The sequence below is a fragment of the Cyprinodon variegatus genome, unplaced genomic scaffold (assembly GCF_000732505.1).
Source record: "Cyprinodon variegatus isolate N-32 unplaced genomic scaffold, C_variegatus-1.0 Scaffold199, whole genome shotgun sequence".
Lineage (NCBI taxonomy): Eukaryota > Metazoa > Chordata > Actinopteri > Cyprinodontiformes > Cyprinodontidae > Cyprinodon > Cyprinodon variegatus.
This window is the reverse complement of record NW_015150652.1, coordinates 622,275-641,005: the sequence shown is the minus strand read 5'-3', so window position 1 is coordinate 641,005 and position 18,731 is coordinate 622,275. Positions and strand designations below refer to the sequence as shown.

At 36.6% G+C, this 18,731-nt stretch overlaps 1 protein-coding gene across 1 annotated transcript in view; it reads right to left on the bottom strand.

The window, feature by feature from the left end:
- Positions 1–154: 154 nt before the first annotated feature.
- Positions 155–18,731, bottom strand: part of LOC107087909 (metabotropic glutamate receptor 5-like) — a 28,363-nt gene continuing 9,786 nt past the window's right edge. Inside the window, exons 7-18 of the mRNA XM_015379749.1 lie at positions 13,252–13,487; positions 12,996–13,117; positions 12,789–12,913; positions 12,182–12,350; positions 9,455–9,581; positions 8,996–9,113; positions 8,047–8,233; positions 7,300–7,458; positions 7,086–7,211; positions 5,731–5,913; positions 5,459–5,628; positions 155–2,853 (exon numbers count right to left, since the gene is read on the bottom strand). Coding sequence (XP_015235235.1) covers positions 1,977–2,853; positions 5,459–5,628; positions 5,731–5,913; positions 7,086–7,211; positions 7,300–7,458; positions 8,047–8,233; positions 8,996–9,113; positions 9,455–9,581; positions 12,182–12,350; positions 12,789–12,913; positions 12,996–13,117; positions 13,252–13,487 — 2,599 coding nt within the window. The 3' untranslated portion in view covers positions 155–1,976. The remainder of the gene's footprint in view (positions 2,854–5,458; positions 5,629–5,730; positions 5,914–7,085; positions 7,212–7,299; positions 7,459–8,046; positions 8,234–8,995; positions 9,114–9,454; positions 9,582–12,181; positions 12,351–12,788; positions 12,914–12,995; positions 13,118–13,251; positions 13,488–18,731) is intronic.

Genomic DNA, 18,731 nt, shown 5'->3' with positions numbered 1-18,731 from the left:
CTTCAAATATTACCAAATTTTCTCTCTGCAAGAATTGCCAATGAATTATAAATTAGTAAAAATGAATTATAAATTAGTAAAAATGTTTCAAATGTAGTTTAAAATTTTTTCTTAGGGTGATTGTCAGCAACAAGAGCAACACATCATACAGAAAACAAGTCATACATTCAGTGATCATATATAGCTTAAAATATGTAACTTAATACAACAATTTAATACCTGCTCTGATTTCGATGGAGATGCTATTTTAGATTCATTTTAAGAAACACTCAAAAAGTCTTCATGAACGAAAAGATGGGATTTAATAGCTTCTAAATGGTCTTTAGCTTAGCATCAATGTCTTCTTTGGACAATATTCAGGAAAAAAATGATTCCCACGGGGTTCAACGCATCAACGTCCACATTAATTTGATGAATAAAGCAGAACTTAGCTTTATTTTTAAATAAATTCCTTTTTGTCTTTATATTTAAAGTTGTGTGACTGCACGTTTCTGGTCAGGTATTTAGATACATACATGTCTTTTTAAATTTTCAAATAAATTTTCATCTTTAATTATCTATTTTTAAAACCTTCTTTTCCAGAATAGAGTAGGTACAACAACAATGTAGCAATAATGATTCAGATGATAATTTAAAAACAACCTTTGTTTGCAGAAAATAAAATGTAATAAGCATTGTCCACACTGTCAAATGTATACAGTATGCAGGCTTGGTCATGTAATATATGAAGAAAAAAACGGTACTGACAAGGAAAAATATCTTTTAGTAACTAAAAGCTCCTTGTAGTAATCTAAAAAAATAGTTTGACCACTAATTTTATTAGAATTTGTATAGATCATCTAAACTGGTTGGTTTTCAGTTGGAAATCTATCTTTATAATTATTTAGTGATTTCTGTGGCTGGCACCAGTCAAGGAGCATACTCTCACTGTTCTTTAACCAATGCCCTAATTTCTGATCATTTTCTTTAGTGGAACATAAACTTCTGTCCAAAGTGTAACCGTCTCACTTAAAATGATGCCTTCAGGTAACCAGAATTGGCCTTGGAAAACCAACAAACTAGCAGGAACATCAGTGTCATTGTTGATAATGGTGACAGTAAAAATGAATTATCGATTGAGCGGGTAGGGGCCATTTAGTACGGAACTAACACATATTTTTTAGTGTGATGAGACAAAGATCAAGCTGTTTTGTCACACAGGATAAAAGTTTCGATCTTAATGACCAAAGAATACTGGAACAACTGTATAGCATTGTGTTAGTTGAATTATGCTGATGGACTATTTCAATGCTAGTTGTATTAAAGCATTGCACAAAGTGAGTGAAAAGGACCAAGAATGTTTATTACCTGAAGCGCAATTCAAGTTATTTTATGGGTAGAATGGGCACAGCTTATGTTTACAGAGGAAAATGATTCCAAAAGCCAATCGAAATAATTTTAAAATGAATCATTCAGAAGAATGTTACCCTGTGAAGAGCATTTTTCCCAATATCAATAGGAATGTGATGTGTACATATGTATACATATATAAGTGTAATTTTAAACCTGTGTAGATAACAAAAATAAAAATAAATGAAAAGCATTAAAAAAAATTCTAGTTTAAAATGCTGAAGGTGACAAGTGTTAATAATACACATGGAAATCACTGAAAAAGGACTTGTTTGAATAAATAATTAAGAGCCCCTCACATGTGATGTCCATGTTGATTATAAGTGACCCTAAACATCTGATCGTAACTGCATAAAAAAATCCCTTTCCCTCAAAAAAAAATCCCTTGGTCATATTCTTCTCTCAATCTAATGCCCAACTGACATCTGAAGCACATTAAGTCCATCCAGACTGAAAAATATTACAAAAATCCCACTCACTATTCACATGTAGAAAGGCATGAAAAAATTTGGACCTGGATAGATTGCTGCGTCTCAGGAGTTAACAAATACTCCAGATACAAGATAAATACGAAGAGGGTGGCAGATTTAAAGGGACGAGGAGCTCTGGTAGTGTCGCAGCAGCAGCTGGTCGCATTCAGCCTCAGAAGCCGGGGAGAGGGAGGTAGGGGAGCTCTCGTTGGAGCTCAGGGAGAAATCCCTAAACGGGGAGGGAGGGGTCAGAGCCATCAGCTCCTCAGCATTCTTTGCCCGCCTCCCACCGGTACAAGTCCCAGCCAGTTGCTCGTAAATCTTAGGTCGATTATCGCAGCAGTTTGACACAGCAGTTACTTCAGCATATGTGGTGACAGTGGAGGAAGTCTGTCTATCAAAGTACTGGGAAGGACACGGGGAGTTATCTGAGGCAACGTGTAGAGGTGTGGTGGAGGGGGAGCTAAGGATGGAAGCTCCTGGCAGCATCATGGTGTTCAGTTCACTGATGTTGGCTGTGAAACGGTTAACAACGCAGCTGATCTGGTCCATGATGGTGGTACCCTGGGTTTGGCCAATTTCACCCACACTAATGATGCTAATGTCCCCGCCGTCTACAATCGCAGCCATCTGGCCATTGTCTCCCCCTCTCCGCCTGACCCCAGAAAAGAGCTCGGGTGCAAAGGTTGGTAGGACTTGCACATCCTCACCTTTCTCTTCAGAATGGGGACCCCTTTCCTTTGCTGCATGTTGACTTATGGGCGGTGCAGGTGAATGAGAGGGTGAGCAGGTAAAAGACTGAGAAAGCTGGGCCCCTTCGTACTGCTCTGTCACACAGCTGTCTCCAGTTGCTTCTCCCTCATTAGAAAACGGCTTGATAATGGCAGTCTGGTTCACTTCAACAGGGGCTTTTTTCTTAACATGGAATGACATCCTCTTCCACAAGTTTGGTCTGCAGCTCCGCTCATTCTGTCCCCAAGATTTTCCATTGGTACTGCAGAAGACACAGAGGTTTTAGGTTTCCTGCTCAACACATTTAATATTAATACACATGGACAACAACAACAAACAGTGCATTGACAATGGATTCCCTTAAAACCTTTAAGGTCCTTTTACAAGCTTTTCAAAACAGTTAAAATTTTTAAAGTTTGGGTGATTAAAAATGCATGTTTTTAATTGTCAACTGCAATAATGGCCAACTTGGCCTTGTGTGAAAAGATATTCATTCTTTTTAAATAATTAATTACATATCTGTTAGAAAGCATATTTACTAGCTATCCTCATATCTAACTACCACCTCAGACATGTGGAATCAAGTTACCCCTTAAACTGAACCTGTATTACAATGCAAAGTAGGCTGAGAGATCTCACAAGCACAATAAATACATAAATAAATAAATTGTTGACATCTGCAAGTGTAGTGGGAACAGAGACCAGCCAACCAAATTTACTCCAATAGCACAGATATTTCATCTAAAGATCAAAAAAGAAACCAGAAAAGCCAACACTTTCCTCAGTTAAGGTAATTGTTCATTATTCAATTATAACAAAGAGAATGGGCAAAAAAAGGCTGCCATAGGTGTGCATCAAGGCAATAATCCCTGCTGACCTTAAAGAACACAAAAATCTCTTCATAATCCCCCAAATCTTGGGAAAATGTTCTCCAAAAGAGGTGGTTGATCCACTGGCAAGAAGTCTGTCATGTATTTTGGAGCTAAGTCATTTATTGATTTATAGAGTAACTTAAATATTTTAAAGCCAATTCTCTGAGATACGTGGAGGTAGCGGAAAGACTTTTAAACTCGGGTGATGTGCTCTACTTTATTAGCTTTTTTGAGGATGAGGGCAGCGGAGTTCTGGATCAACTGACGCTGCCTCATCGACTTTTTAGTCAGACCTGTATAGGCACCATTGTGGTAATTATTTCTCCTAAAAATAAGGGTATGGATTACTTTTTCAAGGTCCTGCAAGGACATAAGTTTAACATTCGTTTTTTAACCCTAAAGATGTTTTTAGGTGATAGAAGGTCGACTTGTGTTTTCGCAAATCTGTAGGTTCAGGTTCAAGACCATCACTTAACTGAGGCTGTAAGACAACCGTTTATCTTCCTTTGGTCCAAAAACTATTTTTCTCAGTTTTGTTTTGATTAAGCTGATCTGTTTATCACTTTAATGGGTATGAACAGGTATGAAAACCTTTGCAATAAAAGTGCTCAAAATATGCAGCTCACCTGCAAAACATTTTACCTGGCCTTGTCTCTCTGTCTTAATCACCTTCACATTTGAATTTCCTTTCTATCTTTCGCTGTGTGTCATACAAAGTCTGCTGCCATGTTCTTTTATCTTCCCTAGAAAGGGAAATCATTTAAGGCTCCAGGGTTCCCCTGGGAGTTCATAACCCAAATGAGCTAAGCTTTTCTCAGCTTAGGGAGGTTTTTTTTCTTAGCTTCCAATGCACTCTGTTGCACCAGGTCTTCATTGCAGATCTTTTGATTCAAAACAGCAATTTTTTAATACCTTGAAATTCTATTAATGAAGTTTCTCTTAAAACATCTTACGATAGTACGCTTAATAAGTTCTGTCTTGCTTTTCTATATATGCCGTTAACAGGTTGTCAGTTTCGGGGTCAGGGAGAAGGAGGGGCTCACCTTGGCACTACTGATGTAAAAAACTTCATTGTTTTAAGTTAGTAATACTAACAACTACAATAAGAAATATCCCTTAAAGGTATAGTGTACCATCCTTTTTCAGCTTTCAGTTCTGGGGCTGTATTATTCTGATCAATTACTAACTCTTAACTATGTAAAAAGGCATTTCCCTCATCAAAACAAGAAACAAAGTGGTATGTGCATGAGTCCTGCATCATCTCGGCAGCAGCTCTTTTTTAGGGTAGGTTTAAGTCCTGAAAATCACCTTTTTAAGCCTTGAGGGAGACCTAGTTCAGCCTTCAGAAGTGGCGTGATTCGGAAATGGGCAGCCCCCATATGGAGAGATGCCCCTTCCCTTTGAAGTTAAGTGTTTTTTTTGTGGGGTTAGAAGTAAACAACAATATTTCATAACAAATTAATACCTACATAGTGCTTAAGGTAAGAAACATTTATTTATATTGCATATTTTAGTGGCATGACAACTCAAAGTGCTGTACTTCAAAAAAGAAGCACCAAAGTACAATTAAGTTCCATAGGGGCAACAAAAATAATAAAAACAAAAAATAAGTGAGTAACAAAGTAAGATTATATAAAAATTATCTTTAGATAACACAGTAAAAGGCCTCTCTGAAAGAATAAGTTTTTATCTGGATTTTTAGCAATTTGAGGTTTCAGAACTTTTACATTTTTGGGGGGGAGTTTGTTCCGATAAATTGAGCATAAGATCTAAATGCTGCCTCTTCATGTTTGGGTCTGGTTCGAGCTATGCAGTGTTTGAGCCGGAAGACCTAAGAAGTTTGAGAGGTCTAGAGGCATTATTTCGTCATATATTTGTCAACAGGTAAGTTTAAAAGGCTCTAAAAGTTATATGATATAGGACCTTTTAAGAACAGAATACCTCACTTGTTGATCCATTCAACCCTCTATCCATCAGAATCTAGTCTTTTTTTACCTTACGTTTTCCTGTGTGGATCCACCACGTCGAAACAGGTTGGCCATGCTGCTCGATGACTTGCCAGCCTTGGCAGCTTTCTTGGCGTTTCCCACATGCATGCGGACAACGGTGGAAGTTGTGAAAGCACTGCGCACATTCTTTTCAGGCTTGGCAAGCATAATGTACACCTGAAAGTAAAAAAAAAAGCAATAATGTGTAAAAATAATATGCAAAGATAAATATAGAGATACAGTTGTTATAGCAGATTTTGTTTCATGATTGTTTCTTACCTTAGGGACAAACATGCAGCAGAGAGCCACCGTCGCACTGAGACTTACACTAAAGCACATAGTGATGATCTTATAATTAGAGCCAAAGTAAATGGGTACAAAGGCCAGCCAGATGATACAAGTGGTGTACATGGTAAAGGCAATGTACTTGGCCTCATTGAAATTAGCTGGCACATTTCGAGTCTGTTGAAGAAGAAAACAAAATGAAATGTAAGGCAGTTGTATTTAGGCAACCTTTCAATAATGTCTTTTCCACTTTTTGTCATAATTAAATTACAGACATTTATGTATTTTATTGCAACTGATTAAACTAAAGGAAAAGGTATCTGGTGGCCTAGATAGACTTTTTTAATTACCTTCATATGAAAATCTGAAGAGTGATACCTGCTTATAGGATATAGTGCAACCAATTCTGATGTCACCGAGTCAGTAAACAGATGTGTAATTTCATCTCTGTGCAGATACATCTTTTATTTGACAGGAGTTTTTTTGGAGAACATTATAGACAAATGACTATAGTCTTACAACATATTCTCATTCTGTATTCTTTGGCACCATTTAACCAGAGCTGTCAAGTAAATAAGTATGAATACTAAGTTTTAATCATTGCATTAGAACACAAATATCTTTACTCCCTACTTTCTCCTAACTGTCTTTTTATTTCTTAACATATTAATATTGCCATAATGTAACATCTTCAACAAAATAGAACGAAAATCGAAAGTGCACAAAAAATGATCCAGCTGGAGCCAAATTGATTTATAAAAAAACAGTGATAAAATTATGGATGTAGACAAGGGGGGCTAGGTAATAATACAAGTTATCGATTTGATTCTGAGATGCAAAACATTTCCACTTAATTCAATTTTAAATTTACATGTTGATTAGGTTTTAAGTTCTATTTTGATTTTAATACTATTTGAAACATTAATGCTGTGAATATATGAACTCAAAAATGCATTCAGCTGCTCTGCAAGGTTTCTTTTCACTTTAATCTAAATAATCCTGTTCAGAATTTTAATTTAGAGCAAAATTAGATCCAGTTTGTTTAATGTTCTCTCTACCACCTCAGTTCAAAAAGAGAATACAAATCAACCAATTTTTTTGTAAATATAACTTTTTTTCAAGAACACCTTTTAAAAGTTATTTCACATTTATTAGGACACTTTCTTTTTACACAGACATCTCTAATTTCAGTGAAGTGAAGAATATAAATAATGTTCCCTTTTTTGTATTTTTCTTTTGGTGAAGCATATGGATGTAAACACTACAGGGCAGTAGAAACTGAAAAGAAAGTCTTTAGAAAACTGAAATGGAAGATCAGTAAGAAACTAACTGATGTATTTCTAAAGTACCTTAAAGGCATAGAAGGTGCAGCTCAGTATAAGAAGGCCGTTGTAGCCCAGTGGCGCCACCACTCCTAAAGTGGTGAGATTGCAAATCAAATGCACCTCTCGGATGCTGGGGTAATCATAGATCACCTAAAAGAGAGAGAGAGAAATAGAAAATGTCGCTCAGGCTCATTAATATCATCCAAAGTAGTGCTAGCAAACACATATTCACACGTACCTCTGGTGGCTCTATGATAAGAAGTGCCACAATAATCCCCAGCTGCAGCAGTATGAGTAGGAAGGCGATGACCAATTGTGCGCAGGCGGACATAAAGCGTGGTTTCTTGGTACAGATCTTCTTCTTGCTGCCTGCCAGGATACGTGCTATACGGTTGGTCTGGATTGAAAATAGATCAAAATAAATATAAGTGATTTAGTTACACTGAACAGAGGATGTTAGAGGATAACACTTCTCATGATGATTCGTGTGAACAATCATTTTCCTTGACCTGAAATATCAGCCTCAGCCCACGCTAAGATTTTTAATTTTTTGCTCGTGTATAACTGGCAATGCTCCAGCATCTTAAGCTCAGTTATGTTTTGTTTGTTGAGAAAACCATACATGACATACACATTGAGGAATAATATGCCACACTGTGGATGTAGCTACGGTTTATATTTAAGTATTTATATGCAAACAATCCAGTTTCATCAAGAAAATCTTCTGATGCAAGTCTCTTATGCATATAAAAGGATCATATTTACCATTCAAATACGGTGCTTAAATTCAAAGCAGCTTGATAAAAATATGTAGAACTGCTGTGCTACTGGGTTATTTTATGGTTTTGTCTTAAAAAACTGACACCATATTAGGCTACTTACCTAGCAAAAGCAATACGCTTTGTGTCAGTATTATACAGGAAGTGACCGATATCAATGATCATACTTCCTCTGCCTCCAAGCAACAGAACATAAATGAAAGTACCTTGGTGACTAAAGCTGAGTAGCTCATGGCAGGAGACAGACCGATCCCCAGCCGCTGCAGGTAGCAGTAGACAATGTGTGGCTTGGCAATGAGGCTAAAGGTGCACAAGTACCCCAGGCATATTCCGGCAAGAATAATGTAGCAAAGCTCCCGACTGGATGACTTCACCACTGGAGTGTCCCAAAACCTACACATTAATATAAGGATTACTGAACTAGACAGAAAATGCACAAAAATACGGTTCAGCCTGTTATAAACTACTGGTTGACATTCTCCAAATCACTTCAGATTTTTATGACCTTTTCACCACCTTTATAGCTTGACTAGATGTTCTTAACATTTTACATTCATTTAGGCCAAAGCAGAAGTCAGCTTTGACCCGGAATGTTAGGTTTCATTTGGTGACACAGAGAAGTGCTTACTTCTAGCATGCGAGCGAGAAGTAACCACTTCTCCACACAAATGTACCGCAACAATTGACTATGGAAAAGAGAGAATTCAAGGCCATGAAAACAATGAAACCCTTTTTTTGTGCTTATATTATATTACAATGTTTTATCTTTTGTTTCAATAAAGCAAATTTATAGGAACCTTTTTAATATTTCTGCATTTTGTTTATTGACAGATTTGTTTTTTTTTTGTTTTTTTACAGAAAACGAAATATGTTGTTAATGTGATTGAGTATTACATGTTTAAATTGTTGCTGAGATAAAAAAGAATTTACTATCAAATTATTTTCAAGTTTTTGCATGTACAGGTAAAAATAACATTTATCAAAAGTAACTATACTAGTAATTATAATGGTCGATTCAGTGATTATTACAAACATGAAATTTACGTGTGCAGATTTCAAAAATGGAGATTTTGGCCACCTATGTTTCGATCATTATGATCCAGTAATTTCAAAAGTTAATATGTGTGTTAAATGTAAATATGTATCTCTAATTACTTGATGAAGACAGAGGTGACAAAAAGTGTCGCCATGAGGCCCAGACAGGCAAAAACTACAGCAGCTATTGGCTCTGGATCCCCCCAACGCACATATTGGACTGGAATTGGTGCACAACCTGAAGAGATGGATCAGAAAAGATTCAACAAAATGCACAATTAAATACAACTTAAAAAAAGTTACACATCCAAAAAAGATCTGTACAAATACTGAATGCTGGATGAGGCATAAGCAGAACTAAGTATTGTCATGGGGTATGCAGAAGTCTTATTTTTGTGTTGCACAGTATGTGCTTTGCATATAACTGTTAATTAAAGTGTATTTGGGCACAGAAAACAAAAAAAAAGAATGATATTTTGGAAGGAGGACCATCACTCTTAAACTGATATGATGGTTCCAATTAGGCCTTGTTTTAAAAAAAATTGGAATGTCTGAATAAAGAAGACGAAAAATGTTTACCAGTGAGGTCATATGTAGGCCACGATCCCAGGACACAAGCTCGACAAGTGTACTCATCAAAGACAAATTCATTCTCCTTGCAGGGAGTACAGGTCCAACAGCAGCTTACCTCTCCTTTACGGATCACCTGGAAACACATCGGCACACAGCAGAAATAGAAGGTGGAAAGGTCTCAAATCTCCACTGGTGCTTTACTGTAGCTAATCTTGCACTCTGACTGCAATGAAAGACTGGGAAATTAAAGCATGTCTGCCCTGGGAAACAGGACGAAGGCATTTAGAATGTTGAATTCTGCTGTAAAAAAATTTGATCTCTGAATATAAATAAGGAGGAAGAAAGTGGTTGATAATTCAGTGAGGAGTGTGTTAATGAGTCATGAAAATAATGAGCAAATGCTATTTAAATCACTTATTCCTTTGCCAACAGCTAATCTAACGTTGTAAAGTATTAGCTTAATGCTTCCTACTACCTAATGTTGCTGTTAATATTTTTTGCCAGAATGCAGTTTTAAACACTGTACATATTTATCTATTTTTGTATTTGCAGAACAGAGCATAATGATTTCCCAGATGGGTTCTTAGCGTGTGTTTATATTAGTTTTATGGATCCATTAACTAAACATTTCACACAATCTTTATTGCGAACCTCTGTCAGATGGGATGGAGAACATCTGTGAACATCAGTTTTCAATTTTTCAACAAACACTCAATTCAATTTGGGTCTGGAACTTGAAAGGTCACTTTTAACACATTAATATGCTCTGACCTATTGGTGACCCATCGGCTCTCGTCTTTATATTTAATCACTAGCCAGATAAGGGAACCTCTCTCCCAATTCTAAGTCATTTGAAACAAAATCTATTTCTCGAATTTAGTGCTACTGGTTAGTGCTTAAAAACAGCATCCATGCACCATAATGCTGCCGGCTTCTTGGGATTTTATGTTTTGTTTAACAGTTTGGAGTCACATAGATTTAGCCTGTTTGCCAAAACCTTGAATTATGAACACTAATGGTTTATTTTCTTTTCATTAATGCTCCCTACTACACTTCTAATGATACAAAAAAAGGTGGGTATAATGTATTTACTATTTAAGTGACTTTCATAATTTGGGATAGCAGAGGAAAGGGGTGAAATAGACGTTGATACTTCAAGCTTTTATTCATTTATAGCATGCATATTTTTTCATTAACCTCACAATTATGCAATACTTTGTGTTTATGTATCATGTAAAATCCAACTAAAATGCATTCAAGTTCTGAATTAAGTAATTATTTATCATTTTAAAAGGCAGTGCACATTTATGGATGTTAAAAATATCACTATTTTCTTCTCTGGCAAGCAGTCTGGATTAGAGTGACAATTATACAACTTTGTTCTTGGCTCATAAAAGGGACAGGTGCAGATGCTGCACAAAAAAAAAGAAAGATTTGTGAGATCTATCTCCATTAAAGGCATTATTCATTGTTAACAGAAAGCTGTTAAAGAAAGGAAATGGGTCCTGCTGGATTGGGTTTGACAGGAAAAAAAGATTCTGGTTTGGAGTTGCAAGTTCAGAACATGCAAGAAAAAAGGTCACATCTAGGGCTGCAAAAGATTTAGCAGCTTTCAGATCAAGAGTATAAAATTTTATATATGGTGTCAGACTAAATAGATACAATCAACTTTTGAACAAAGTATTGACATTACAGAACTTTTGGACAATACAGAGGAGAAAAAAGGAATAAATAAAAACTTCCCTTCAGTACAAATAAGATGGAGGAAGCTAAAGAGGACCAGATGGGAGATGATTAAGGCATAAACCGTAGAATAAATTGCATCTTCAGTGGGGTATTTTATTATTGTCCTGATTGATGCTGCAAACCTGTGGGATCAATTTAAAGTGCATATGTGGGTTGTTCATGACAAGTTTCCTTACGATAAATGCTATCATTATTGTGGATATTACACGGAGGTGTAGTTAATACTCCACTGGGCATTGTTACTTCAAACTCTTTTCACACAACACATTAAGATGAGACATATGCTCCTTTGTGGCACTCGGGCCTCATATGTGAAGAGGCAGAGGCGGAATGTGGGACTGGAAAAATTCATTGTTGTTAAGAGACATTTAATAAAGAATAAAATAAATCTGGTATGAAATTGATTCATTAAGACCAGAGCCTTTCATACACTTCTTGAGGAATTTAAGTGAAACATAACACAATAAAACAAGATACTGAATAAAAATAGAATAAAACAGAAACTTTTTCAATTCCACCAGATTTAATATCTGTATGGACTTCAATGCTGACGTTATTCTTTGATCGGATCTGTCATCTGTCAATAAAAACGTAATGATCCTGTGTTGCTAAAGGTCATACTTTCAACATTTATAAGTTTGATGCCAATAAATCACGCTACAATACTTCTAAATCAAAATATGCATAATCTCATCCCACTGTAAAAAGATAAAACATAACAATAGTGATATGTTTAGGTTGGATTGTTTTGGGTTTTTTTTTTTTTAAGTTTAAATGTTTATAGAGTTTTTTTTTTTTTTACAATAAGCTTGTGTCAGAGAAAAGCCTGCCAGAAGTAATGCTCTGTTGCTCAGCATCACCTTCTGGGGACAATTTTACTGTAAAAAATGAGCATCCTGAAAGTCTTAAACAGGAGTATTTCTGTTATTCATGAACTGATATGAACTCAACACTTCAAACTTTACTGAAAAGAAAGCAAAATCCCACCTTGATCTGAGCTTTTTGACAGGGCTCAGAGCAGACCGATTGGATAATTTCACTGCTGTTGCTCCATATCTCCTCATCGTTCATTCTCAGACCACCCTGATCCCAACTTCCCACATGGATGTATGCATATTGATCCATGCCAGTCTGCTTGAAATTCATGATTTCATACCTGACACACACATGAACACACTTTTATAGTTCCTTATTATGAGTCTCATCTCTTTCATTTGGTCCTTAAAAGTATAGTGGAGGATTTTCCTGAATGTTTGAAAAGACCCTCCCTCTCCACTTAAAAAAAAAAAAATGCACATGCACAACCTTGTACCTGTTAAACGCCTGTGAGAGCATGCACAAGCCCATTTCTCCTCATGCATGCTCTGTTTAAAAGTTGCTGTTCGCACTGCTCATACAAGCTTAATTTCCAAAAAAAGATTTGCAATTTTTCCAATATGTAAGACTCACCACCGATAAGTGAAAATGGGGACGAGCAGGTAGGACTTTATGTAAACGTATCACCAGAATGATTGACAATTAGGAGGACTACTTATTTTGATGATCCACCAAGGAAAAAGAACATCCTCCACTATACCTTTAACAGAACCCCTACCTGCCAGGTGAATCTCCATTCTGGTCAAAGTGGATTATTTCTCCTGATACACCAGTAAAGTTGGTTCTCATTAGGAAATCTAGCAGCTTGCGACCATCAATGGGCCGCATGTTTTCACACAAACCCTTGAAAAAACAGAAGCAGCATACAGTAAATGTATTTAACACAGAAAGGGAATTTGTATAAGCACAATCTTTAGGGTCATACCTTTACGCCTGGACAGAGGGCTTGCTGCATAGCATGGAGACCATATGCCATTGAGTAAATGGCATTTATGACAAAACCCATTTTTGTATCTTGGGCATACTGATGTCGCAGCGATTCTCTCCCTGTGGAAAACATCATCTCACTGTTAAACATCAGCCAAAAAAAAATGTCCTTGTGAATTAGAAGAAAGATTTATCGTTTGCAGTTAGAGACTCATTAAAAGTGTAAAGCAGTGAAGGAAGCAAGTCGTACTAACAGCTGCAAGTGCGGTTGTACTTTGTGCTCTCCTGTGGATGTCCTCTCAGCCGACACTGGAAACGGTGCTGCCAGAATTCAGGAAACCACGGGTTTCTCAGGTTGGAATCAGGCTTCAGATTCAGGTAATAATCATCGAACCAGTTGACATGTGCTGACTTTAGCTTTATGGTGATTCCACCAGCAGCCTCCTTTTGATAGCCATCAGTAACATCATACCTGTCCGCCCAGCCATCACTTAGCAGAGAGAAGAAAACAAAAAGAAAGCTGTTAGAGAGAAAAATGGGAGAAGTCACTTATCTGACTTTTTTTTCCCGATTGGAAGCTCTTTTTACCTTTTGATTAGCTGCAACCCAACAACTTTAAATTGTGAGCAAAATAACTAAGTTCCACATACCTTTACAAAAAACATTCCACAGGTTAAAAAAAAAAGCATAATGCAGCAGTGTAAACAACTGCTTTTCATTTTTGCGACTCACTCCACAGTTTGAATGTTTAGATGGGACTGTTACCTCAGAAAAAAGCCTTTTACCTCCCATTGTGAGTGAGGAGAAAACAGCAGCCGATCCTGACACTTACAGGAGACACAAACTGTACATTATTGGTGGCTACTGCGCTGATTGGTAAAAAAAAAAAGAAAAAAAAGCTTGATAATAAATCTATGTTTAACTTAAATATCTTAATCTCATTCTGAGAAAATACAACCTTTGATATGGATTTGATTACCGGCCCGGGGTCTTTTTGCATCGAATTTGCATGTTCTCCCTGAGCATGCGTGGGTTCTCTCCGGGTACCCCGGCTTCCTCCCACAGTCCAAAAACATGACTGTTAGGTTAATTGGCTTCTCTAAATTCTCCTTAGGTGTGAGTGTGTGTGTAAATTGTTGTTTGTCCTGTTTGTCTCTGTGTTGCCCTGCGATAGACTAGCGACCTGTCAAGGGTGTACACTGTCTCTCGCCCATTGACAGCTGGAGATAGGCAACAGCACCCCTGGCGAACAAGGAAAGCATAGATCCGTCAGAAAATAGATGGAAGGTTCAGCTGGTAAAAAGAAAACCACTGTAAACCAATGGTAGAATTATTGGTGCTCCAAAAAATCCCTTTAAAATAAAGCAGCTCAAGCATTTCAGCATCCCATCCTTTCAGTCAATCAGATTTTTTCGTATAGTCTAATTATTTATTTGTCACTTCCTGGGGTATGAATATGATCTCACACACAGAAGTCCATTTCTAGGCCAGCGGCCTCTGGACTGAAGAACCCTTATTTATCTTTAAACTGCACCCATCAGGGTAGGAGTGAGGAAGCACACAATAACTATTCAAGAACTGAAAAAAGTGTAATCTTGTGATTGCAAAGTCTTTATTTTAGCCATAAATACTACATTCAAGCCAATGGATTGCTTTGGAATGACGCAGAAAGAAACCTTTCCTGTATATTAGAAGCAAAACATTGAGTTTCCTAAAATGTATTTTTGGCTAGACATGTGTGGGTTGGAGAGATGACACAAAATGGGCTTTTTTGACCATGCACAATCAGTATATATTTTTTTTGCATAAAAAGAAAGAATATGTGAAACATACAACCTCCTATGTAATAAAACCTCTTCTTTTAAGTCTGATGGTGGGTAGGGCTTTGGGTTTGTCCTGCATGGAACACTGACTTATCAAAATGTGAGCACCTTCTCATAGTCCATAACCATCCGCTTTCATCCATTGACTTACGTCTTACAGAAAACATACCCCTCTGTATACTGTACATGCTCCAGTTTTTTTCAATGTTTTAGGAGCTGGAAAGTTTTTGTCCTATTGTTCTAGGGGGTTGAAAGAATTTTAGCAGAGGTGATTTTAAAATTCCTTATTAAAAATATATATATTAAGAGACAAACAAGGCAATATTTTAAATATCTGCACCCAAATTAAAGTTGGGATACACTGAAAAGGTTCTGTGTGATGATATTTTACTACAATAAAAGGTAATTTTAGTTTAAGGCTTTTGTTATTTTATTTTTAGACCAAATAACCATGATAATGTCAGCAATACTGAGATTTTTAGGCATAGAATACAGAAAAGTGTTGCAATGATCTTTCAAATTCTTATTAAAATATCAATGAGGATCTATTATAAATTTCACTTTAACTTCATACTAGTTTTGTGGTAATGTTACATTGACTGATGCATACTGGAACTTTCTTTAAAAGCTCAAAGTGTGAAGATTTAAGCTTAGGTTTCTGTGTCTTTAATGATGTTTGCTCTAATATTTGCACCTTCCCAACCTCTGCGTGTAAGACATAAACTCTCAAGGCCAAAGTGGTAGCTTGCTGTTTCATGTGTGCCACTCAAAACTAAGTTCCTTTCATATTTCTAATTATAAGTTTTCATTGTTCAGCAGTCATAATGTCATGGTTGAGGGTAGCAAATGTCTCCTTCTAACTAATTTGCAGGGGAATAAAAATAGTGAAGGAAGACATTTAAAAAAAAAAAAAAAAAACTTCTTTAACCAAGCTGGAGTTATACAACAGTGTGTGGGTGTTTTATAATGCCTGAATCTGGTGAGGTAGGAGATCATTTCATAACACATCCTTAGAGAAGCGCGTACAGAAATGGCGCATTGCTATAAAACAGGCAGGAATAGATTTAAAAAGCATAGAGGGCTTTGACTCTGGATAGTTTGAATCACTGTTCAACAAGCGCTCTAAAACCCACACATCGACCTAACAGGGCACCATGCTGCATACGGCGTGTTGCTATTCCACCTACATGCCTGAAGACACATGTATGCTTGCTGTTCAAGTGTGTACACACACAGACATCTTGCTCTCCTTTTTCCGTACATTTTTAGAGCAGTCGGTTTTTAACAATGCAGTAGCAGAAAAGGTGTGATTTTTATGCCTAATACTGAGTAACAGAGAAAAAAGAAAAGACCAAACATCAACAACTGTCTGATCTAAATGGAGCAGAAACTCTCCCCCATGACCCAAGCAATCTTAGCTGCTATGTTTCTGCTCCAACGGCTGTATTTGTGGGTGGAAAACCAATGAGGGATCACAATGCATTAACAGTAATAGAAATTCATAGTGTTTAATAGGAGCTCTTGTGTGAAGAAAATGTGTATGCAGCAGTCAGAATCGAGGGAGAGTTGTCACTCAAGCTGCACATCTAAACTTATGGTAGTGCATACTTGCAAAGTGGTTTAATTTAATTATGTAATAATTTGAAAAAGGGGCTCAAAATCAATCGCCTCACTGTTGAAATTTTTTTAACTGTTCCATCATTAGTTTTTGCAGAATAGGTCACACTGGATGGATGCAAATATTTCAGCGATCTGTGGTTTAGATTTGGGTTGGTACTTTAATTAGAGCATTGTAGCACAAATATGTTTTGAGCTAGACCGTTGTATATTTTGAATTATGTTTAAAGTCTCTGTCCAGCTCAAAGGTGAACCTTTGTCTTCCTCTCAACAGCAAAAGCACCCCCTAATCATGCTGCACCCACCACAATGTTTATGAATAGGATACATTCATGGTGATGGGCAATCACTCAAGGCATGCATATAGGTCAGAAAGTGTCATCAGACTAGAAGACCATCTTCTACTTGTCTACTGGGGTCCCTAGATGGAGTGAGACAAAAAGAAAACAACAAAACCCCAACACTTCTTATGTCTTCCTATCAATGTCGGCTATCTTATAAGCTGCTTTCCATATAGTTTAGAAATATTTGAGGTGTTGTTTTCCACAGATTTTTTCACTTTAGCTGTGCATCTCTAAAGCTCCTCGAAAGTAACGGTACACCTCATGGTTGCTTTTTAAAATCAATGCTCTCCATAACAATTCATTCATTTTAAGAATACTGCCATGTCTTAGAAGGCTTAAGTTGAAACATTCTCTTTTAGTTTCTGCATAAAATATTAAATAATGTTTAAGAGATTGAAACATGTAGATTTAAGCTCTACAGTCCTCTCCTTGACCTGTGTGTCTGTGTGTTTTGCTCATAGGGATGCTTTGTTTACTTTAGTTCTCTTACAAACCTGTCAGATCTTAAAAGCTACCTATATAGTCAGATTTATTTTTTACAGATGGATGGTGTTCAGGAATCATAAAACTGATGACGATGATTGGTTGCACAGGATATTATTTGGGAGTGATAGAGAAAATATTGAAGAATACAACAAATAGCAATACTTTATATATTGAAAACTTAGAAGGGAGGGAATACTTTAGCAAAGCACAGCTGCAGCATCGTAATTCTATTTTTTTTAATTCCCAGTAATTTCCAAGCATCAGATAAAAGTTAGAAGTACAGCAAGAGAAGAAAATCACTGCACACAACTACAGAAAGAAAAAACAGTGAAGATAATTGGTGCACAGATCCTAAATGACAGAAAAACTGTTTTTCTGCGAGGTTCTTCATAAGTTTAATGTGGGCACACCTTTTTGCTATAAGCCTTTGTGAGCTGACAGATAGGTGGATAGTTGTGATTTTAGAATATGTAGTTCAAGGTTATTTTACATTTCCTTGCTGTCAGATTTGAGCGACAGCCTACATATGTGGCTCCTAATGAGGAAAGGAATTTATAGAACACCAGGGACGAGAGCGAGCCAAAGAGCTGAACCTAAAATAAAACGTTATTCTCAGCAAGAGACTACAACCGCTTGCTAGATCCACTCCCTCATGCCTACTTGTTTTCATCTCTAATGATATGAAAGCCATTTTCTTCATATTTTTTTTTACCCAGTCTTGAGATGATTTTCTTTTTAAATCTTTTGCTGGAGGATTTTTGTATAGTATGGCAAAACGGTGACTTGTGAATATAAATATTTTTATTTTTTATTGAATGTGAAAAAAAAGCTTTCAATGACTTTGTATTTCTTAACATAAATAGATAATATAGTCATTTTAATCAGAGAGCACTTTTACCATTATTTAAGTGGTGTTGATAATTTTATATTTGGATTTTTTCATTATAAAAGGCCACATTGACAAATCTGTCCCTATTATACACAGAAATAATTTAGATGCGTTTAACTTGTACTGGCACACAAGTCTTATTTTTGTAGAGTGAAAGAATGCAGAAATAAATGTAATTTAAAAAAGTGGTGGATGCATTTGTATTAAGCCTTGTTCAGTCACTTTATACATTACAAGTATCTATTGCTGTTATTACAGTTGAAGTATTTTGGGATTGGTCTCTGTTGGATCTAAGTAGATGTGTACTTCTAATCTTTACAAAATAGCTCAAGCTCAGTCATAATGATAGAGGGTATCTGAACAGCTGTTTTCAAGTAATGCTGTTAATTCTCCAATGGATTCAGGTCTCGACTTTTAATGGGAAACGGAAAATGCAAATAATAAAACCATCAAATTGTAGCTCCAGCAAAATATAGAGCAGTGGTCACCAGCCGAGGGCTACTTCATGGGTACTGAGTCAGGAAGGAAGGAAGGAAGGAAGGAAGGAAGGAAGGAAGGAAGGAAGGAAGGAAGGA